The sequence below is a fragment of the Pelophylax lessonae genome (assembly GCF_965119305.1).
Source record: "Pelophylax lessonae genome assembly, chromosome: 6".
Lineage (NCBI taxonomy): Eukaryota > Metazoa > Chordata > Amphibia > Anura > Ranidae > Pelophylax > Pelophylax lessonae.
In genome coordinates, this window is record NC_138773.1 from 216,300,145 (window position 1) to 216,325,181 (window position 25,037).

At 44.2% G+C, this 25,037-nt stretch overlaps 1 protein-coding gene across 2 annotated transcripts in view; it reads right to left on the bottom strand.

Moving 5' to 3' along the window:
* KANSL1L (KAT8 regulatory NSL complex subunit 1 like) overlaps positions 1-25,037 on the bottom strand; it is a 147,028-nt gene that overhangs the window by 116,775 nt on the left and 5,216 nt on the right. The window contains exons 1-2 of one of the 2 annotated variants that reach the window (XM_082261899.1): positions 20,434-20,460; positions 15,676-16,721 (exon numbers count right to left, since the gene is read on the bottom strand). In XM_082261899.1, the coding sequence (XP_082118025.1) occupies positions 15,676-16,691 (1,016 nt within the window). In that variant the 5' untranslated portion in view covers positions 16,692-16,721; positions 20,434-20,460. Of the gene's footprint in view, positions 1-15,675; positions 16,722-20,433; positions 20,461-25,037 lie in introns of those variants that run through there. The other variant, XM_082261898.1, reaches the window with a different exon arrangement.

Here is a 25,037-nt window from a genome sequence, read left to right on the forward strand (position 1 = left end):
GTCGGCACCCAAGCCGATGTTTTCATCGGTTGTCGGGTGCTGCCGCTGCCATTGCTGATAAGGGAACCCGGCAGTACCGGTAAGCCGGTACCCTACTGCGCAGGCACGAAGCGCGCTATTAATATTGATGACAATATTATACTCAATCTGCATTGGGATTTTGGATCTTTATTCCATTTTTCATTGTGGGAATTATAACAAAATGGGCTTTGCTATTCCTGCTATAAAGGAGGAGCTCCCTGACTGGCAAAACACATGAGACTTCACAGGAACATGTATATTTTAAATGCAAGTTGTCGAATAAAGAATTATTTTTTTGTTTTGGCAGGCTATCTAATATATGTAAACTCTTGTTTTGTTTGCTGTGTGCATAGCCCTTCCATGTGCACCTTGCCTTACAGGCCAGTTGGGCTGCCATTTTTGCTTAGCTTGCTGGATCTGGTGTGTGGACACATTGGATGCCTTCTGCTTTTATTGTGCTCTTGCTGGCTTGGTGTGTCCCTGCGTCTTTTAGGAGTAATGGGCTGTCTTCGGGCATACCTACCCATAAGTTACCCATTGCTATACAGTATATGCTCCAACATGGAGGCTCTTAAAGTTTAGCATTAGGACGGCGCTTTACAGAGGGTCCTTGGTGAGGCAATGCGGCTTTCACTTATGTATGGAAATATTTTTTTTTTTGCAGGCTTGCTGGTAAGCGTGCCGGGAAAACTCATCAATTTGTTTGTGCTGTGCAAAGCCTCTCTATGTGCACCTTGCTTTAAAGGTGAATTGTAAATTGGGGTGGTTGCTATTGTTATTTAATCTGAAGAACCACTCAAGAATGGGACATAGGACCCAAAATGCTTGAGATGTACCAGAATTCAACAGGTGATGCTAACCACCAGAGCAGATATATTAGTAGGAGTTATAAACAAACAAAAAGGACTGCACTCGGTGCCCACGGTGGTCACTATGATGGGAGTGAAATGCAGGACAGAATCATATTAATAGGAAGGTAAAAATGTCAGCAGTTCATGGTCATATAGAACATAAAACCTAGGGTAAGGTAAAACAGCCAACTATACTGCTGCATGGAATCCTTGGGCACAGAAGAGAGGGTCATCCAACGCCGGGGATTGGGCTGACGGAGGGGTACCAATACAAAAGCCCTGGTGGTTGTGGTGTGGCCTTTTAGGAGGCCAGACAAAGCATGGCGCGCTCGGGTGACATCACACCTGGCCAGCCAAGGACTTGATAAATCGTATGCGCACTAAACATATCATCACGGCAACTGACCTAGCCTGTGGTCCACGCTGGTCCCTCGAGTCTTCTCTTGGCTTTTCTGGCTTCCACCTGCTAGCCGGCTGTGACGTCACCTGAGTGGGCCACGCTCCCTCTTGGCCTCCTGAGTGACTACACATAATCCACCGTGGGTTTTGTATTGGCATCCCACCATCAGCCCTATCCACGGCATTGGATGACCCTGTCTTCCATCCCTAGAGATTCCATGCAGTGGTATCGTTGGCAGTTTTACCTTCCCTCAGGTTTTATCAAATATATGATAATAAACTGCTGACAATTTTACCTTCTATAGACTTACTGATGTGATTCTGTCCTGCATTTCACTCCCATCATAGTGACCACCGTGGGCACCGAGCGCTGTCTTTTTTGTTTGTTTATGTTCACATTTTGCACCACCCAAATTGCATGCTGACAGCTGCATAGGTTAGCCCCGATCACTCCATTGCCGATCTGTGCCTCTAGCACTCAGTATAAATGTGTTATTAGTATGAGTTAACTGATCCTTTTTAGCTGAATTGCAAACAATACACAGTTGATATACACAAATGTGAATTGTCTTTTCTGCCAAGAACTTGTATTTCTGTCAAGGAATTTGTGATTCATACACCTCCTGCAGATAGCTAGAAGGGTAGACCCACTTTCTCTGTTAGGAGGTAAAGTCTAACTAATTGTCCTCCAGCGGATGAAAAATATAATGCGATTTTTGGCTGGGATATGATCTAATACAGATGCACACAGATCTTAATCCACACTTACTAAAGTCTTCCTCTTTGACTGTTAAAATTGTGGGGACTGGTTCATCAAAGCCTCCCTTCTTATCGATCTCCATTCGGTCAGTCGTCCATGCTCAACTCCTCCCTCCCTTCCCACTTTCACTGTAACTAATTAAAGTGATGTTTTTTTTTTTTTTTAAATAACATACATGTTATACTTACCTGCTCTGTACACTAGTTTTGCACACAGCAGCCCCGATCCTCCTCTTCTTGGGTCCCTTGCCAGCACTCCTTGCTCCACCCTCCTGCCAAGTGCCCCCACAGCAAACAGCATGCTGTGGGGGCACCCAAGCAGGCTCACTCATGAGCCGCTGCTCTGCATGTCCATTCAGACAGGGAGCCACGGCTCGGCCCCAACCCCTCTCTGTTCTCATTGGCTCACTGGCTGTGATTGCCACAGTGGGAGCAAATGGCTGCTGTCTCAGCCAATGAAGAGGGAGAGTCCCCAGAGAGCCAAGACTTTCACGCACATTGCTGGATCGTGATGGGGCTCAAGTAAGTCTTCGGGGGGGGGGGATGGTGCACACAGAAAGTAAAAATCCTTTAGCCTCTATAACCACTTTAACTATGCTAGACCAGGGGCAACTGGATTGTACATGATGATACAAGAGTGCCTGCATAGCGCTGGAGAAATGAGGACTAGAGCATCAGCTGCTGCCGGACTATAGGTCAAGGCAAGTATTCCTTTTTATTTGGTTACCCATTGGTAAAATGTGCATTATTTCGTCAAGCAGGGAGGAAGAGCATAGTACTTCCTTTAATTAATGCCAGGGTTCCACTTAAGGTTGCTAATGTTGCTGGTGTTGCTATCTCTCCACTTTCAGACTGCTGATTGGACAGTGATGTATAAAGTCATTTTCATGTCACTTTTTTCTAAAATTTGTAAAGGCTACTGTTTTATTCATTCCCTTGGGTATCATAATCGCAAGGGGTTAAGGCATGATTCAAGGCCTCCTGCTGAATGGACCAGTAACTCATTACATAAGATATGTTCTATCACAACATTAGGTCTTAGAAGCAGCTTAGGCATGCGGGTGGCTGTTTGCTTAATAGATTCTGCTTTGCTAAGTGAACTTTGTTTAATAAACCATGACTTCATGCAGGCTAAGACTTGCCATGATGGTTTAATTTAACAGACTCGAAAATAGTGCTGCATACATAGTGAATGGTGAGCTGTACGGCAGCCAGCTTCTACATCCATGTATCTGCATACCTCCCAACTTTCTTAGATAGGAGGAAGGAACACAATATAGCTAGCACAAAGTATGTGGACCAGTATGTGTGCCTGCGGCATCATTTTTTCACTTTGGTTTTCAGGGTGTCTTTGAATTCAGCCCTCTGTAGGTTTAAAATTTTAATTTCCATCAAAGGATGTGACATTCTTTCATTCCTAACACATTACACAGTCCATATCAGTATAGATATCCAGCATGATATTTTTCCCCATTGAGATCTGATGTGTTTCCAAAGTGTTTTTTTAATGTTTTTGAGTTTTAAGCAGCGTATATAAAACTTGGATGCAGTACAATTCCATCTCCCAATTACAATTGCCTAACTCCCTGAAGAAAAGTATGCACCTGAGGAGTATGTGGCCAAGGGTCCTTAAAAGAAGACTGCTAAGGCACCTCACCCTTGATAGTACTCAAGGCCAGTTATTGCTCAACCCCCCCCATTGAAGAAAGGTCAAGATCCAAGCCACCGAAAAAAGAGCGAGGATGAACCCTAAGAGACTCACACCATGCAATGTACGTCTTCCACGTATGATGGTAGATCTTCCTAGAAGTAGATTTCCTAGCTTTCAACATGGTAGGAATCACCGACTCAGACAAACCCCTATCCATCAGCACCTGGCATTCAACAGCCAAGCCAACAAAGCCAGCGACTGTAAAGCAGGATGGAAGATTGGTCCTTGGGACAGTCGAACCTCCCTGAGAGGACGCTTCCAAGGAACGTCAGCGACCAGCCGCACCAGATCGGCATACCAAGCCCGACAAGGCCAGTCCCAGGCCACTAAGATGACTGGAATACCTTCTGCCTCGATCCTGCGTAGAAGTCTTGGCAGAAGCTTGAGAGGAGTGAAGGCATAAATCAGATGATACTGACCCCACAGGGGCCACCAGCACAGCCGTGGCATCCGCTAGAGGATCCTGTGACCGAGCCACAAACATCTGCACCTTTCTGTTGAGGCAGGACACCGACAGATCCACCTCGGGGATGCTCCACTGGAGACACAACTGATGAAACACCTCCAGATGAAGGGACCACTTCCCTTGGTCCAACGGCTGCCGACTGAGGTAATCCGCTTACCAGTTTTCCACCCCGGGAATGTGTACGGCGGAGAGGGCCTTGAACGAACCGTTCTGCCCACATTAGAATGCTGGCTACCTCCAGAGCCGCCAGGACACTTCTTTTTTTTTCATAGTTGTATTTTTATTGAATGAATAAAGGAAAAACAAAGTAGAACTTACACACAAGGGGTGAGTGTCCCCAAAAAACAGAACATATCAGAGTTACTGATATGAAGTATAAAATGAACACTGAAACATCAAAAGATCAACCAGATCGTAAGTCTGAGTGAAAAGCTTAAAGAGCATAAAGGGAAATGAAGAAATACCTCAAAACAACAGTGTCAGGAGCATGCAAGGTACATTCACGTCAAGTCCAAAACGTGTAGGTCCCAAGCAGCCCAAATAGCATTGAAACGGGTAACGTCATCATGGACGGTAGCAGTCAAGAATTCCATTCTCCGTATCTCCATCACCAAGCGCTGAAAGAGCGCCTTATCAGGAGGTCCTGGCTTAAGCCAGCACAACAGGATAGCCCTCCTGGCCGCCAATAGGAGATAGGCGATCAAACGCCTGGTGAGTTTTGAGACCCCAAGGAATGGAAGACCCAGAAGGTAATTAATAGGGTCAAGTAGGAGAGACAGGCCAGTTACTGACTGAATCATTGACCCTAACATTTCCCAAAAAGGTTGTAGGAGAGTACATTGCCAGAAAATGGGATACAATGTGCCCAGAGCGTTGTCACATTGCCAGTACGTGGCAGGACAAGTTGGGTCAATTTTGTGTAACCTAGCAGGTGTCCTATACCAGAACAGCAAAATCTTCAATGTACTCTCTCTCTGCACCACGCATCTGCATGATTTAAAGGCAGAAGTCCAAATTTTATCCCACATCAACAAGGAGATGGGCCTCTGCAATAACTCTGACCACTTACGGATGTAGAGGTGGGAATCCTCAGCCATGGGAAGAGCGTCATGTAGGATGTTATAAATAGTGGAGACCAGATGTCGCTGATGAGGCCCCTGTGCCGACAATTGTTCAAAAGCAGTGGGCCTCTCCAGGGACAATGTTTTAGCCATGGAGTGAAAAAGGTGACGTATTTGTAAATAAAAAATAAAAGGTATGCTTTGGGATATTGAATTTCTCCCTCAAGGTCCAGGACACTTCTTGTGCCCCCCCTGGAGATTGACATAAGCCACAGCCGTGGCATTGTCCGATTGAATGCGCACTGGATATTCCTGAAAACAATTCGTCCAATGTTCCAGGCATAGTCTGATCGCTCAGAGTACCAATACATTGATCAGTAGTCTGAAGTGTTCAGAGCCCCTGAGCAGAAATTTTGCAGAGGACACCTCCCCAGCCAGACAGGCTGGCATCTGCAGTGAGCACTGTCCAATACAAGGGGAGGAAGGATTTGCCCAGCCGAAGCACGAAGCCACCATATCAGGGGCTCAGCCGGATCTGATTGTCCAGAGACTGCAGATTTTTGTCCCATTTGGCCAGAATCTCCCTTGCAAGCACCTCATATGGAACTGTGCAAATGGAACCCCCTCGAAGGTAGACACCATCAGGCCCAGCATTTGCATGCAAGTCCGGAGGGATTACCATCTGCTGGACAGGCGGAGATGAATTAGAGCCTGCAGTTTCTGGAGTTTGTCCAAAGGAGTACTCTGGCTAGAGTACAAGACTTTGTGGGCGGAATCAGAGAAGATTTCTAAAAATTCAGAATCCAGCTAAACACCCTCAAGCTCGTATGGTGATTTCCAGGTTTTCCACCAGAGCAGTAGGAAACTCCGCTCACAGAAGGAGGTCATCCAAGTGGCCCAGTACCACGATCCCTCATTGGCGTAACAATGCTAGCACCGGGGCCAACACTTTCGTGAAGACCAAAGGAGAAGAAGCGAGACCAAAGGGTAACACTACAAACTGATAATGCTCCTCTCCCACGGCAAAGTGAAGGAAGCGCTGGAGACCGACACATATTGTAATGTGAAGGTAAGCGTCCTTGATATCGATGGAGGCAAGAAAAATCCCACCTGATGTCGGGAAGTAACCACCGTGCGAGCAGACTCCATTCTGAACTTCTGCACCCGCACAAAGCAGTTCAGCGCCTTGAGGTCCAGAATTGGATGCACCTTGCCTTCCTTCCTGAGGACTGTAAACAGGTATGAGTAAAGCCCCTGAAAACGCTCCAAAGTAGGAACCCGGACCATCACCCTTTGAAGTAAAAGGTCTTGCACCGCCCCAAAAAGAGCCTGTAAGCGGAACAGGGACAGTCGCACGTTGGAAGAAAAAACCTTACTAGAGGGGAAGTACGAGTCCACGGGTCCGGGAACCAGCAAAGATGTTCCTCCACCCTAGATACAGGTAAGGGCACACCTTCATGCTGAAGGGGCCTTGTCCATGGGTCTGGAGAAGCCCGTTCTTGACTTGCCAGACCAAGTTCGCTAAGATCCTCCAGAGGAGGTCCCGAAGGGCTCCGATCCCTTGTCAGTTGACCCTAAGGGAACGAAAAAACTTTTTATGAGCCGAGAAGGAGGGCCCACATCTACGACGAGGGTCCTTGCCCTTAGTAGCCTGCGGAAGAAAGGTACTCTCCCCCCCCCATGAGACCTTTAATGAGGTCATCCAGGGTAGCACCAAATAGGCGACCTCCTTGAAAGGGAAGATCAGTCAAGGCCTTTTTAGAAGTCTGGTCCGCAGACCAGCATTTGAGCCAAAAGACACGCCGAAGGACCAATGCTGAAAAAGAGAGTAGAGCAACTAGGGAAGCCGCATCCAAAGAGACATAACAGATAAACTGCAACCCCTGGACCAGCTGGTCCACCAGGTCACGGCACAAAAGCTTAGCCCATTTGGTTAGAGTTTGCGACACCAGGGCAATGGTGAATATCGACCTCAGTGCCGAACCATCCAGGGTGTACATATTGCGGGCCACAGTCTCCGCCTTTCTGTCAGCCAGGTCCTTAAAGGCGGGACTCTTCAACCGCAATCATGGTTGCCTTGTTCAATCTGGAAACCGGAGGTTCCACCACTGGTGGAACAGTCCACCTCTTAAGAAGGGACTCCTCATAGGGGTATCACCTAGCAAAAGGGGTTCTTTGGTCATCCCCACTATTTAGTGACAATTCTGTCAAAATAGGAGGGGAAAGGGAACACAATTTCCACTCTGGATGGCTTGTGAATGCCAAAGGGAACCCGCACCTCTGCCGCAGCTTCAGCTGCGTCCTCCATCTTTAAGGTGTCACGCACATCTACAATCATTGTGTCCACCAGAGTCTTTTCGTACGCGGTTGCAGAAGAGGAGGAATCCTCCTTACTATCTGAGGATTCAGAGTGCGTGGTCGTAGACCCAGCAGGGTGACCCACGTCTGCGGCGGTCAAATCAGGTTCAGGATCTGATGAGATAGATGAGGCAAAGGAAGATGGGGGCACTTTTTGCCAGCCTGTTGCCCAAAAGACACCTCCACCCAGGACACCAAAGAGTCCTGGACCACCGTCAGTGAATCGATGGATGGATGGGACCCGGAGGGCCCCGCAGCCTCAGAGAAGAGATCAGGTGGGGAGTTGTGCTCCAAAGACTCCATAAGTCACCAGAGGAACCCCACAAAAAATTCTAAAACACTGGTAAGGGACAACCCTCCATCGCTCTGGCAGCCCACCCAGTTGCCAGCTGCAGAGCACCAATTGATCCTCAGTAGAGAGGGAGAGGACCCCACCAGACTCACCAACCCGTAAAAACCAGGCATCGCAGCCACCAGGAGACTCTGCACTGCAGGAACAGTGGTCAGGAAAAGAAAAAATCTAGGAGTCAGCACCAGGGGATGAGGAGTGGCCCTCACCGCCTAAATCGTCAAACAGAGGGCTCCATTGTCATGGCCGTCACTATTTTCAATGGCAAACCACTGAAAAATGGCAGAAGGACTACACAAACATGGCTGCTGTGAATTAAGCACACAGGCTACAAGAAAATGGGGGCCCCGTCTGGCACCACGAGGCTCCTAGGGACCCAGGAGGGATCCTCAAGCCTCAGAAAATGGGACAGGCAGGAAGTGGGGCCCCTGGCAGGAACCTCCACCAGGTACAGCCCCCCCCCACAGCCAATCGCCCGTTCCCTGGTGGTGCACCCCCTCTCCCCATCGTGAGCACAGCACCCTGCCCTCACCCCAGGCAGTGGACCAGGCCACCCCACAGCCCCAGCATCAGTGAAGGGGGGTAGGCGGATGGGGGAGGCGTGATATGGCTCACAGGGACCACCAGACTGATGAGGGGGGTTCCTAAAGGGAAGGATGGGAACCCAGGGGTCCGACAGTCCCATGGAGGGGCCCATGTCCACCCCAAAACCCTCCAGGGGGAGAAAAATCTATCTAAAAAAAAAAAAATTGCCAGGACCAGAGATCCCAGCAAGGAACTAGGTCCTTACTCCCAAGTACCTATAGCAGAGAGAGGGAGTATAGCCCCTGGGACTGCCCATAGGCGTAGCCAGACTTTTTTTCTGCCTAGTGCCCTACTCATGTAGGGGGCAGTATAACCCAATGGTTAAGAGGAAAAGGAGCTGTCTGTCAATGAACGAAAAAGAAAGTATTATTCCTCTTTCACATGGGCGATTACATATATACACACCAGACTCCAGTTGAAAGAATTAATTTGATTTTGGGATGGCAGGTGTATGCAAACAGCTGTGGCCACTCGGTACTGAGGGGCTCAGAGGAGCGGTCACTGTTCGCATGTATCCTAAAACCAAATGCTTACCTGTGATTAGGGACAGATGTCCGAGCCTGGACTCATCTGTCTGTGTCCAAGGTTGCTCATTCATCCCTAACCACGAGCAACCACTTGTGTGGATAGGTGCAAATAGGGATGGCTCCTCTCAGGCCTGTCATTCCTTTGTACAGGCTGAGCGCCTGGGGCTGTTCGCATACAACGGTCATTCCAGCCACAAGAATCCACTGATTCTTACAGCTGCAATCTGGAATATGTATGTAAATTGACCATGTGAAGGAGTCTTTATACTCATCTCTCTGGTGGCCTGTGTTGCCTGCCTTCTCTCTTTTGCAGTACTACAGCTTACATAAGACTCTTTGGTAATTTAAACATCTGGATGTGTGGGTGTCCCACGGTGTGCACTGTGGCTCCATCCTCCAACCCCTATGTAACTGCTGTATCCTGTAGAGAGGTAGGGGTTGGAAGAAGGAACAATTACATGTGGGGGGGACACAGGTATCCAACACTTCCGAAATTCCTAAGAGAATCTTACTACTTCTATTATAAAGACCTGCCACTGGGAACTTTTTTAAACACCTGCTAGAGTCTCTTTAAAGAAACCTGTGCCAAGAAGAATATAAAATTCTCTTATTGCTGACCTCTCCCTAAAAATACTGATTGCCCGGATGTCTCTGTCTTCAGAGCTTTCTGAAAATAACCAACTGGAACATGCACAGAAATCATAAAAAGCCATATTAAAGTCAGCACCTCTAATCTGCAAACATGTTTCAGACTGGAGTCAGAAACCACTAGATAAGCAATGCAGGACAGTATCTGGTATTTTCCAAAGGAAAAGGTCAACAAAGGCAGCTTTCATATTCCCCAGCACAGGTTTCCTTTACATTATCGTAGAAAATAATCAACAGATGGCAAGACTGGTAAACAAAATGTTATAAATAGGATCAAGCCGCAGTAGCTGGCACAAGCTGTGCCCGACACTCTTGTTCCAGTGAAACCAGGAAGCAAGCTTTTCACTGTTATCAACTCCATTCTTGCATTTACACCCAAAAATACTGAAAATGTACTCTTCAAAAATAAGTCAATACTTCTTAATCAACAACAGCATCAACAGAGTCCTGCATAACATGGAAACACTTCCATCCACCTCCACATTCCCCGAATCTCCGCATTCTTTTACCGGGTTGAAATGAGTCTGTACAAGTCTCCATTAAAGGATCTAAAACAGCTCTGCCTGCTTTCTTTCCACTAATAAAAAACAAAAAAAAAAGTACCAGGGCAAATGGAAATAGAGCCTTGAAAAGACACAGGAAACCTGTAAACATTTTTAGATGCTACAATTACAACCCAATGCTATTTTCATTTGTAATTAACCCGCATATCCGAGAAAAAAAAAAAGGTGCAAAGCACAGTATATGTTTTCTGATTATTTTCTATGGGATTAACCACTTCTCACCCAGCCATTATATAAAAACAGCTGGGTGGGCCACAAATCGGGGTACCGGGCCACAACCAAACATTAAGAAAGTGATTGCTTATACAGTTACCACGACATTTGAGGTATCCGATGAGTATAAGCAATCACAGTGTAAAATAAATAAATAATTAAATAAAAGAAACAGCATCTAAAAATAAAAAATAAAAAAATCAGAAAACAAGTCTGGGGAACAAAAAGTGTCCATTATCACAGCACCAGTCACAGTGGGGTTGATCTACTAAAACTGGAGCATTCAGAATCTGGTGCAGCTGTGCATGGTAGCCAATCTTCTAATTCCATCTTGTTCAATTAGGCTTTGGTAATAAAACCTGGAAGCTGATTTGTTTCTATGCAAAGTTGCACCAGATTTTGCACTCTCCAGTTTTAGTAAATAAACTCAAGTGTCTCTGATCTCCACTACACCAGTCACAGTGTCCCTGATCACTGCCACACCAGTCACAGTGTCACCATAAGGACACTTTCACATGTGTTATGCTCTCTGAAGAGCCATCTGTATTTGGATGGCTCTTCAGAAAGCATTTGGCAGACACTGATGCCACACGAGCCCCCCCCCCCCCCCCTCACTTGAATGGGTCATGATTGGCATCGGGTACAGAGGGTATACTTCCTGCCAATGTAGAAGCTGGCCGGCTATAGGGCTGAAGCAATGGGGGGGGGGGGGGGGGGGAGAAGCCGCTCAGGTGTGTGTTCCAAAACCTGGTGCAGGTCAGATCAGTAATCCAAGAACTGTAGAAATCCAAAATTTGAGACCGCACTCGAGGTATATGTTGAAATCAAAAGATATCCTTTATTCTTCATAAATGAAATAGACAGACAGTGTGCAGACAGACGTGCCAGGTTGACGCATTTCACGACGCTGTAGGTCGCTTACTCATAACCACACGTCGTGAAACGCGTCAACCTGGCACGTCTGTCTGCACACTGTCTGTCTATTTCATTTATGAAGAATAAAGGATATCTTTTGATTTCAACATATACCTCGAGTGCGGTCTCAAATTTTGGATTTCTACAGTTCTTGGCTATAGGGCTGCCACCTCATCCCTTTAAACCAGGACACACATTAATTACACAGGTTCTGTGGCTGATTATGGTGGTAATTAAACTTGCTTAGTGCCTTATGTGCATTATATTAGCCTCAGAACCTCTGTAATCAATATGTGTCCTGGTTTAAAGGGATGAGGTGGCAACCCTAGCTGGCTACCATGTACAGCTGCACGAGATTTTGTACTCTCCAGTTTTATTAAATAAACCCCAGTGTTTCCGATTACCACCGCACCAGTCAGTGTAGCCAGAAACAGTGCTCCTGACTGCAACCACACCTGACCAGTGCAGCCAGCTCTTGGGAGACATAGCAGAATTTATTTTGGGGTGTAATTGTAAGTATGCCTATGCTGTATGGGAGAAATAACTTGTTAAAATTACACGTTTGCGGGGGAAAAAAAAAGTGTGACAAAAAATTGCAACTTCAAAAATCTCACCATGCCTCCTACTAAATACCTTTGCCTACTTTCCAAAAAAGGGGTCATTTGGGATGTATTAGTACTGTCCTGGCATATTAGGGCCTCAAGAGATCAGTACATCAGGACTGATCAATTTTAAAATATACTGTATATACCATAGATTGCAGACTAACTTTCACGCCTAAATTTATGAAGATAGTTTTTGTTATAAAATTTAGCAAATTAGAAATTTAAGAAAAACTTTTTCCCAAAATGATTAGTCTTTTTTCCCTTATATAGCAGAAAAATGAAAAAACCCAATGGTGATTAAATACAACCAGAAGAAAGTCCTGTCTCAAAAAATGTATATAAAATTAGTTTGGGTACAGTTTTGCATCACTAGGTAATTGCTATTCAAAGAGTGAGAGCGCTGAAATCTAAAAAATGTCTTGGGCAGGAAGGGGGTGAAACAACCCAATCCTGAAATGGTTACTATGGGAAATTCTATAGTTATTCTTCATAACCTTTTTCTGGAATTAGGTATTTGCAGCCCTTGGTAGACATAATACAGCCCCCTTAAAGATTTAGTCCTCTCAACTTGGCAAAACTATTTCTTCTGAGTTTGACATACGTGCTGTAAGAGAAGAGGAAGTAGACCTACTACTGTGCACTACCTATACTTTGTTCCAGCACTGCAGCTTTTGCCAGTCTTTTTTTAGCATTCAACATTTCTGGAAGTGTGGGAATCCTGTATCCCAAGCTCCATGTTGTGGTTCCTTATTCTGACCACCACTTACTACTAGTTACTCTAGGACTCAGCAGTGACCTAGGGGTCAGAGAATGGAACCACAATCTGAGACAGTAGACACAGGCTTCCAACTGTGACAGGAAGTCAGGAAAATCTGTGGGTGTGGTCACAGACGGGAGATACATTTCTGCTTTGTTTAGACAATTACTATCAGGTGTCGGCTGCAGAGATAGCCAGAAAGGTTTAAGGACGTTGGAAAGCTTCAGCTATTCAGAATGAGGTAATTAAGGCCTCTATAAGTTATCCAGAGGATGACTACTGATTGCTGCATCCTGAGGCTTTGTGCATTAAGGAGAGCAGTGAGCTGAGAGACTTCTGAAGGTGAGGTGGTGTTGACTTTTTCTGTGTGAAAAGAAAACAAATAGACTATTGGTCTTCTGCTGTATGACCAGCAGTTTCTGCCCAGCAGTAGGTTGGGACAGACTCCATAGGTAGGTTCCTGTGTTGTGAAGGTAGACGCCCCAAGTGGCCAGGGTTTATTTTATGTTTGTTTGATTTATGCTGTTTGGATGCTGGCACTTGTTTCCAGCAAATTGGAAGAATGAACCATAGACAGTTGTTTTCAACCACTCCTCGGCTGTCTCTCTGTGTAACGAACCCACCCAAGGGGTCACCCACACCCACTACCGAGCTTACCCCTTACACAACACTCTCAGAAATTAGAGGCTTCAGTGATAAAACAGAGTGGCTGTACAGCACTTTGCTTGTGTAATGTAACAAAAGCACCCATCTCCACACAAATGTCAACACCCAGCAGATTGGGGCAATAGGAAGCAGATCTAGGCTGCATTTGAGGTCTCCGATGAGACAAGTGGTTTTCTCTAGCCTTCTCTATAGTTCTGAAGTTCATGGACCGATTTTCTCTAGGGCATGTGGCTGGCTGTTTGAAACCAACCTTAGACTTTTTCACTCTCTCAGCCAATTGGAAGTTGGTATTGATTAGTCACATTGCCTGAGTAAGAGTCTACCCATTCAATTTTTTGGGACGGAAGCTTGGCATAAAGACCCCTCTTTACTGTCAGAGCGGTAGGGGTATAAGATGTACGGTTAACAGTAAACACACACAAACACATTATAGGTTGAAGTGGATGGACTGATGTCTTTTTTTTCAACCTCACCAACTATGTAACACAATCTACAGCTATCAAACATGTTGGTCAGTGATGAGAAAGGAGCAGGGGCAATGGAGAGCAGGGATGATGAGGTGGGTAGGTCAGCTACAGAACACTTTTTGTTTCAAATATTTATTTGCTCCAGTTATCGGGAGGACATGCTCATTCTAGCAGAGAACTTGGCACCGAAAAGCCACCCTTGCACAATGGAGCCATCCTGATCACACTAGCCACTACATACTTTATAAGCTTAGCAAAATAAAGATAAATGTACCCAATTTTTTTTATGGCAATCAGTGCAGCTGCAAGAAACAGTGCTGATATTTCACGCTTTAAACAGCCACTTTTGAAGCTAGAATTTTAGTAAAAGTTTTATTTCAGAATATCTGCTGCTAGTTAGGGTACTATTCTATGTTATCTAAAGGGAGTCACTTGGGCCCTCTCACAGTGTGTAGTGCTTTCCAAATCTACACTTTGTCAAGATTAGTCAGTTAAATGTTACTGAAGCTTTGCAAAAGCATTTCACTAAACAGCGTCTTTCAGCCAGAGTTCGTCCAGAGGTTGCTAGGAATTCCTTGAGCAATTTCTTCATCTTAGATAGCTAGAAAGAGCACTGATGTCAGTGGTTATTTATCTTTAAGGGGAAGATTCACTCCAATGACCACCAATTTAAGGAGAATTTTTCACACTGACCATCATGCTAATGTACCATGAGCTGTATACTGTATATTACTAGCAGGGGCTTATTAAGATTAAGACATAAAATTATTTCAAGAGTTCCTCTGTGTTAAAAAGGTTGAAAAAGGCTGAACTTAAAGGTTAGATGTGGTGTTAAAATTCCTCTGACCTTGCCCTTGGTGGTGAGGTTCCTAACCAGCTTGGCACCATTCCACAAAAAGATTACTGCTCCCATTATGTAGGTGGCCAGTTCTGACCTCAACTTCTGGAAATTCTAGTTACTTAGCTATCGTGCTAATCCATTGGTTTCATTATTATCTGTCTCTGGCCTAGATAATGAGTTCTGCCTTTACTGGCTGCTTACTGCGCCAGTGCCTAAACATTACCAAAACCATTGCATTAGCATAACAGCCTGACAACTACCATCTTTAGAAGGATGCTCAGCAACAAAATTACATAGCCTGAACTTCCACTTTAACATTTAACAAAAGTGGAGTTTTCTTTTAAAGTGGAAGTTCAGTCAACATCTAACTAAGTGTAATTCTACTCCCACTCCCATTCGAAGACTATTTTATCTACCCTGTGAGAGAAAAGATGCCTATATTTACCTATTCTGAAGCCGCTCTGGTCCAGTCACATCATCGGGTCCCAGCGGCAGTTTCGATGTAGAGGAGGGGCAGCCGACAACAGACGCCCTATAGTAAGCCTATGGGTGATGTCATCGCATGGGCATTTGCAGCCATTGTCGGCTATCTCTCCTGTTCACTGAACCCACCACTGGAGAGATCATGTGACCGGAATGTAACAACTTCAAAACAGGTATAGTATAAGCATCTTTTTTTTCCCCAGGGTAGATAGAAAAGTCTTAGAATAGGGGTGAAAGTAGGTTTAGCCTTACATTTTGAGTGAACTTCCACTTTATAGGTCCCTATAGATGTATTTCTGGAATAAACCTCCTCCCACAACCTTTACTTCACTGGGACTAAAAGTTGCAAACCTAAATTTCTCCTTCAGTGCCCCCACGGGTAAAAAGTGGCATTAAGGTTTAAATCTTCAACATTTCACCACGTACTCACCAGTTATTAATTTTTCCAGACTTCTCATCCCAGTCTTCATCAGAACTGCTTCCTGTAGCATCAGAATCCAACTGCCGCTCAAAATAGGTCAAAATCTTTGGCATAAATACAGAAAATTTTCCCATCTTAGATGGACTTTGAAGGTACTCAAAGTTTTGTTTATTCTGATTGACGCAGGGATTACTGGTTACTTTGGATGGATCAGAAGCCATGTGATTTATCTTTGCATTATTACCTAGTGGACTTACAGAATTGCTGCTCAATTTTCCTTTTCTCGTCTGATAACTCACAAAGTTACTTATCTGTTGCCTGCAACGTTCCGCAACATGGTTTGTCAATATCATCTGCAAGCGCTTCTTATTTCTTTTGGCACGGTTTATAAGGACTTGCTGTCGATTTAGACATCTCATAAAACATGATTTGGCTTTACTTTCCTTTTTTGGTAGCATCTGGGGTGTAGTTTCCAGGTGTGGTAAATCTGGTAAAGAATAATTACTAGTAAGTGGTATGGAAAGACATTCCCCCTCTATTCTTCCATTCAACCTATATTTTGGACCAAGCGATCCATGCATGCCTTCAGCCTCAGTCACAGATAGGTCCCAAAGTTTGTTCACATCTGCTAAAACCTGGCTTACAGTTCCTGGGAAAAGTTCCCTCTTAACTTTCCTTTCTGCATTTGGAAAAAAAGTCTGCCTGCAGTTGTCGCTCTCCAGCTTAGTTTTGAAACATTCTTTATTTTGAGCATTTAACCCAGAATTCAACAGAAAAAAGTGAGACTTATATGGTGGTGAGGAAGGACAATCAGCTTGTGAATTAGTATAGCTTTTCTGAAGGCACCATTTACTTCTGGTACGCAATGCAACTGAGCTATTGTCTTTAGGCAGATTGGTTTTCTCCATGGGTTTAGAATTACTTGAGCACAAATTAGCACTAACACCCAGGCTCTTTAAGTCCTGAGAAGGAGAGAAGTGAGCCCCCGCCTCTTGAGTCAATGTTTCTGTAGGAGCTGGGGACATTGCTGCTTCCACAATCGATTTTAGGCAGCTCTGTGAACAAAGAAAAAGCATGTTAAAGTGATTGTAAATGTATATATTTTTAAGAAAATACCAAACATGTCCCAATTACCCACTCTGTGCAATGGTTTTGCACAGAGCAGCTCAGAACCTCCTTTTCTTGGGTCTCCCGCCAACGCTCCTGGCTACTCCCTCCCGTCCAGTGCCAACCACAGCAAACAGCTTTCTAAGGGGGCACTCATGTAGGCTCACTCCCAAGCTGTATTCTGTGTGTGTCCATTGACACAGAGAGCGGCTCGGCTCCACCCCCCACTCTCTTCTCACTGGTTATGATTGACAGCAGTGGGAGCCAATGGCTTCTGCTGTTGCCTTGATCTCTAGTAAGGGACGATAGAGAGAGGGGGGAGAGAGAGAGAGAGAGAGAGAGAGAGAGAGGGGGGGGGAGAGAGAGGGGGGAGAGAGAGGGGGGAGGGAGAGATGGGAGGGAGAGGGGAGAGAGGGAGAGAGGGAGAGAGGGAGAGAGGGAGAGAGGGAGAGAGGGAGAGAGGGAGAGAGGGAGAGGGAGAGAGGGAGAGGGAGAGGGAGAGGGAGAGGGAGAGAGAGAGAGAGACTGCTCTCCAGCACATCACTGGATCGCTGTCAGACTCAGTTAAGTATAAGGGGGAGCTGGAAGGCAAACTGCACGCAAAGGTTTTTTACCTTCATTCAACTCTTCAGCCTTTAGAACCACTTTAAAGAAAACTCACATATGAAAGGGTTCTAAAGCGAAGTGTCCCAAGCCATAGCAACCAATTTCTAAATACCAATTTGCAAAACAAGTTTGAACATTAAATGTAGAAACTGCCACATATTCCAATAGAACATTCTTCAATCATAAAGGTCTACACCATACACCAGGTACACCATAATCTAATCCAGGTAGCAAAATTTAAGAATAAAGTCACCTTACATCTATCAAACTTTATCCCTCAGTGAGGGGTTGCAGTCATAAACACAAAGCATTTCTGGTAAATCTCGTAAATACTCTGGAGCTGTGATACTGCAGAAGCAGGCAGCCTGTCTAAAAGTAAACACGTTTTTGGTGTCACACTCCCCTGCTATTGATAGGACTTTAGATTTTTGATTTCACATTCATGCGTTGTGGTGCTCTGCATTAATAGAAAAGTCCGTTTTTTGCTTCATTGCTTTGTGTGTGCAGCTTATTCTGCAGGAATGGGCTACCTTTACATAACACACTAGAACATCAAGTAGGCAGGTGTGAAGGGCCCCTTTAAGTATAACGAAAAACCAAACTTTTAATTTTTTTTAATTTTCAGATAGAATGGAGAGGGATTAGAACACTTGTCAGGTTTTTATTGCTATCTGTTCCCCCACTAGGGAAGTAAACCCTCTCTATTTGTCATGTTTACTACTCTCATCGAAAGTCAAAGAAGATCCAACATTTTGGGTTGTCCCCACAACAGTAATAGAGGGGATATTTTCTGATGGAGACATTGGTTCTGGTGACAACCAGGGATTCCCTCACCTTGGAGAGATTTTCATTCACTTTCCATTTTGGCTATTAGAAAGGGAAGTAAAGGGAAATCTCCCCAATGGGACACAGATGGCAAAAAAACTTACAGGGGTTATAACCCTCCCTTACTCTATCCAAATGAAAGAACAAAAAAAAAAAAAAAAACTTTTGCCTATAGTTCTAATTTAAAGTGAATCTGTGCTCAGACTATGCACACTAAAGTGGTGTGAAAGCAGTTCCAAGTTTCTAAATGTAAAATAATGCACATTAGAGTCCCATGACAAAAGTATAACATTGGGGGTACAGGGTTAGACAGCAATACAGGAGGATAAATATTTGGGAGTACTTATTACAGATGATTGCAAAATGAACAAACAGTGTGGCCACTTAGTGGACAAGCAAACACAGTTCTAGGATGCATTACTAGAGGGGTCACCGGCATGAGGAAGGAGGTCTTGGTTCCCTTATATACAGCCGATCTTTAGTTAGACTTCATTTAGAATAATGAGATCACCTCCAGAGACCTCACTTACAAAAAGATATTGATAAGACAGAAAGAGTCAAGAGATGGGCAACAAAAATGGTGAAAGGTTCAAGAGATAAAACATATCAGGAGAGACTTCAAGAACTTAATATGAACAGCTTAGAGGAAAGAAGGGAAACAGGAGACCTGAATGAAAGCTTTAAATATATCAAAAGGCGTGAATAAAGTTCAGGAGGGTGGTATTTTCAATATAAATCTAAGATCAAGAACACAGGGACAAGATCTCAAACTAGCAGGAGGAAAGCTCAAAGCCAATCTTAGGAAGTATTTTTTTATTGAAAGAATAATTGATGCTTGGAATAGATTTCCAGCAGAGGTAGTAAGTCAGTCAACAGTAAGTGGATTCAAACATGCTCGAAGCAAACATAGAGCTATACTCAGAAAAGAAAGCTAAAAGCAAAAAATCAAATACGGGCACACGATGGACCACCTGGTCTTTTTTCTGCCGTAACTCTATGTTTCTTTACAGTAAATAAGCAGTAAAAGCATTTTAAACAATCCTTCATTCACTTATGTAGCTATAAGTATTTTGGAAAAATGTATCTTCACATTCACAATTAAGCAGTTAAATCTGATCTCTACTCTATTACTTTCTTTTGCAGCAGAATCTTAGTAGGCCTCCTAATATAAACACACAGCAGGTGCTGTTAAACCTGACTTTAGAGTCTATGTTGTGATCTTTGAGAATTACTCCACAGTACACACAGCTAGAGGTGTCATGAAAGACTTGTTTTAAAGCTATTCTACTGCTTGCTAGGGATATGTAAGTACTTATATGCCAATAGTCTAGGCCAGCATTTCTCAACCTTTTAAACACAGAGGAACCCTTGAAATACATTTCTGGTCTCGGGGAACCCCTACTAAAAATTAAAAATCTACAACTCATGACACGTTAATGTGACAGTCAGTGGGAGGAATGCTCCTTACCAAGGAACAATGGTGTCAATGGGAACTTATTGGAGAGGCAGAAATTGCCCATTGCTCAAGGAACCCCTAGCAACCTCAGGAGGAACCCTAGTTGAGAAACTATGGTCTAGGCACAGGTGCACACTAAAACTTTAGTTTTGCTTAAGGGCAGAAAGAAAGATGTATTCAATATTCACCATTTGCCAGAAAAATCTCCTCTGTGCACCTCTTTTACTCCTCTTTCTATTGACGCCAGATTCATCTAATGGCAACGCCTTTGCATCCAAAACAGGTTTACTCAATGATCAGGTAATGCCAGTTGAAAGGGTTTAGCCCGGAAGTAAGGCCCTAGAAATAAAGTGAACCTAAATCACACAGGCACACAGCTGAGGGTCAATAAAAGGAACCATCGGCATGTTTTGGGAAGTACTTAGCAAGCCCTTCTAGTTTTAAAATGACTCAAGGGATTATTTTAATGGTGTGCAAGATTTTAATAGCCATGGCTCAAAAAAGGGGTTCTTGCCGATGCAATCCCCAAGAAGAAAAAAAAAAAAAATTATATTATATATATATATATATATATATATATATATATATATATATATATATATATATATATATATATATATATATATATATATATATATGGTAATTCAAGTGGTAGGGGTTACTGAAAACTAAACCGTTTTGGGTGGATTTGGAGAGTATATGGACACAGCAGAGAGAGAAGAAATGGTTTTATAGATATATTAATTTAAAAAAAAAATCTTCGAGTTACTTACTTGAAAGTTATTCCTGTCTGTATGCAACAAAAGCCAGATTCATTCTCTTTTAATACTGTGATCCCATCATTACATCATTCTGCAACCTAGTAATTTAGTAGAGTAAATCACTACACTTATGGCTGATTATTAACAGCACGGTCAACCGAACATCCTACCACATACGAAATGTTCAAACAAATGGCTATTCATTAAAATTGGAAAAAACCTTTGTTCTACACTGCGGCAGCCAAACTGAAAAGGAAAGGAACGTGTTGGATGAAATCACAATAAGGCTAACTTATAAAACTTAAGGAACAAAGTCTTTGTGTTACCAATAAGAACCAATCCAGCTGTCGGGTTTCTTGGAGCATAAAATAGAGAATCCAGTTAGTTGCTGTAGACAGGAAAAAAGTGCTAATTCAGAAGGATTTGTAAGCACTTACAGCCATGAGAAAAAATAAGTACACCTATTGGCAATTGTTCACTTTTTCAACATATTTGAATGGGCAAACCATAGATCTTTATTAAAACAGCACCTATAGATAAAGCTGATATACTTGAACAAATGACAAGAAAAACTGATTTGTCACATGGAAAAAATAAGAAGACCTCTACATTTACAACCACTTAAAACCAATTAAATTAGATTTAGGTTTTTCAGATTAGGTGCCAAATACTAGAACCTATTTAGGGAGTACCTGTGGTACCTAAGGGTGTTTTCACACCGTGCGATTGCGATTGCCTGGTCCGAAACCGAGTTCGATTGCTCCCCCCTCCCCTGCCCCCGATTGACTGTGTGTTCACATTTGATTTTTGTATCCGAACCGCGGTACACTTGTGTAATCAAGCTGCAGTCGGCGCGTACTCATGTTGCTTGGCAACCGCTGTAAACGAGAAGGTGCCAAAATGGATAGAATTGCTTGCTCTGGTACGATTGCGTTCTCATCAGAAGCGAACCGTACTGGAGTTCACATGAACCGTACCCCAGACCACCCTTTTTAAGTAGACTCGGGTACGGTTCGCGGGTGCGCAGCCGAGTTCAAAGACGGTGTTCACATCATCAAAAAGAACTGAATTCTGACGTCAATCGAGCCCGGGTGCGCACCAAAAGTGCTAGTGTGAAAGCACCCTTAACCTCAGACATCTAAGGTTTGGTGTCCAATTTGCTATTGATGTGTCATCATGGCAAAATCAAAAGATCTGTAATGCCCTCAGAAATAAAGTTGTGAATGCCTATAATGGCAGGAATACACGATAAGTAAATCGGCCGAAAATTTCCGTTCAGCGAGCGATTGGCCGATATTCTACTGGTTAATGCCCAGCCATCAATGAGCGATATCGATATTGTGAACAAAAAATACCGTTTGAAAAACCCGAAAAATTCTGTCGTCTCGTTTGCGAATGAACGATATTCTATACGTTGGTGTTGAGGTCGTTCAGTTTAAATCTGTATAACCTCATCACGCACGAACACTGTTTCGATGGTCGGCGGGCAATGGTCGGGTGATATTCGGGCCATGTATGTTGGCAACGTTTTCGACCGACAAATACTTTTTCAAAAGTCGGTGGTCGAATGATCGGGCAATATTCTAATCGTGTATTCACACCATAAGTCTGGCAAGGTTTTAAAAATAAACGTCACTGTAAGTAAAAAAGGGGCATAGATTTCAGGTGACAGCTTGTCTAGGACTGGCTGGTCAAGCAAATTCAGCCCAAAAGCTGACCATTTGATGCAGAAAGAAGTTTCCCAGAACGCCAAAATGTAATTGCAGAATCTGTAGGTAACTCTTGCAATAGCAGGTGACAAAGTGCATCAGAACGGCATTGCACCAATTTAATAAACATTGAAGGTGTGCCAGGAAAAAGCCTTTGCTGTGAAAAAAAGAACATTAAAGCAAGACTACAGTTTACTATTGAACATATAGGCAAAGATAGGGCCTTCTGGAACAATGTGCTGTGGACCGATAAATCAGAAGACAGTTGTTTGGTTACAGTAACAGTAGACATGTTTGAAGCAAAGTAAAGACTGCATTTCAATAGAAAAATCTTATATTAAAGTGGTTGTAAAGGTTTTTTTTTTTTTTTTTACCTTAATGCATTAATGTAAACCCCCCCCCCCCCACCAAAATACCTACTCAAGTCCCACCTCGATCCAGCGTTGTGCCCATCTGCAGTCTCTCTCTCCTTCCTCTCTCTCCCTCTCTCTCTGCTCACAAAGGCAGCAGGGGGAGCCACTATCTTCTGCTGCTGTCAATACTGTGAGAAGAGAGAGTGGGAAAAAGCCTCTGCTTACAGGTTTTAACTCACAAGCTTAGTGTGAAAAGTCCAAGTTTGGAAGGTTTACTTCAAATTACTGTCTTTTTTATATATATTTGGGGTCAATTCACTAACGTTTACCGCATGCGATAACACAATCACTTAACTCATTTGCATAAATGATTGCATGGGGTAAAAAAAAATTAAATTCCCCCAAAAAATTATGATTATGGGGTATTTACCGCAAAATGAAAAATACTGCCAAAATACCATGCGGCAAGCTCTGAAGTCCGATTCACAAAAGAATCAGAGTAAAAAAGCACGCAATATTTATCACCAAGGTTTTGCTGGTGGTTTAGCATGTGGTATTTGTCAGAAACAGTGTGGGGGTCCCCCCTCCCCCAAAAGCTGCTTGCTAAGAAGCGGGCCTCGCTGACAGCTGAATGTAAAGAAAACATGCCAGCAAATAAAATTGATGAAAAAAAACAGCGTGGGGTCTGTGAATTTGAATAGTCATTTACATTGGGGAGGGGGGCAGGATCTGGGGGCCCCCATGTTACAGAGGAAGAGGCTCTTGCCACCATCAATATGTCCACCCCAAAGCATCCCCGCTATGTTGAGAGCATGTGGCCTGGTATGGTTTAGTAGGGGGGGGGATAAGGGTTTGGATTTTGAGGGGGACCCCACACTATTTTTTTTTTTAATTGGTGCGGGGTTCCCCTTAAAATTTTTGCCATACCCAAGGGGCCTGTGGCATGTATTGGGGGGGACCCCACGCTGTTTGTTTTTTATTAATTTTAATTGCCAGCATGTTTTCTTTACATTCAGCTGTCAGCAGGGAGCCCGCTGACAGCTGATGAGTCATCTGTTAAGGACCTGGCAGCCAGGTCCTGGCCCACTCCTTAGCAACCAGCTCAATGCAATAAATGAACCCCATGAAAATGTAAAAAATGACCGCATTATCAATGCTTTACAGCAGTAGTTATTTACCGCACAATTCTTAGTGAATTGCACTTTCAACCAAGAGCTATTTAACCCTATTTTAGTTGCCATTTGGGTGTACTTCTCCTGTGGATCACAGGAGTGCAGTTCGTTCTGAAATCCTGTAACCTGTTTTCAGCAGACAGCAGGCTGAAGCCCAGTGTTGGCTGACGTCACATGCTCGGGCAAGATCATGACCATATGGTCAGGATCCGCCCACATGCCTGGACCGGCACCCAGCTCAGCCTCTCAGCTAGCCACTAAGAGCCTGAGCCGGCTGCTCCCGCCCCCTCCACAGCCCAGCGCTCTAGTGTGTGCGTGCGGGGGGTGGATTAGAGCAGAGAGCTGCTGACTGACAGTCACCAGCTCTCTGCTTAGGGAGCTGTGAGAACCAAGTGATCGGTGATGTTTGATCGCTCAGTTCTCAGTGTTGGAGCCGGCAGGGACAGATGCAGCATTCACCTAGGTAAGTATGATTCAAATTTAAAAAATGTTTCCCATACTTCTCTTTGAGGCTGGGTTCACACTAATGCGATGCAGGAACCAGTGTGATTCTAGTACGGGTTCCACATCACAATGGCAAGTTAATGACACCCCCAAATCAGTTTGCAGATCGCAGTGCAAATGGTCAGATGCTGCAGGAATCGGATTGCATTTTGGTCCAAATGTGATGTGAATTTTGCCATATAATGTGCATGGCTAAGTGCCGATTCACACTTCTGCGTTTGCAGAGATCGCATGTAATTTAGAGCGCACTGCTCCTAATTACATGCGATCTGATGTGCAGATGCGAGTTCAGCCATACACTTTGTATGGCTGAATTCGCACTGTATTCGCACCAAACACGCACATGAGGCTTTTTTCGAGCCGCAGTAGAATCGGATCGCATGGTGGTTCACACTTGTGCGATCGGATTCTTTGCGTACTTGCAGATCGCACTGCGATATGCGATCGCAACTGGGGGTGTCGTAAACATTTAATTGACACCTTCTGCGTATCGTATATGGCAGTATGAACTGCCAGATGTGCGGATGCGATGCGGGAACACGCTGCATATTCGCAGCGTTCCTGCATCGCAGAAGTGTGAACCGGCACTAAATTTGCATCGCATGGACATCGCAGGTGATCTGCACAGCAATGCGGTGTGAATCACATGCAATGTCTGGCATCGCAAAAGTGTGAACCCAGCCTAAGGGCTCTTTCACATGGAGCGGTCCGCATTGCGATCCGCTCCGATGCTTTTTTTTTTTTTTTTTTCACGGAGCGGATGACACTTGTGTCATCCGCTCCGTATGTCCGCATATCATCCCATCCGTTTGTGGATGATATACGGACATAATGTATGTCTATGGGCATTGCGGATGTCAGCGGATGACACCGCTGAC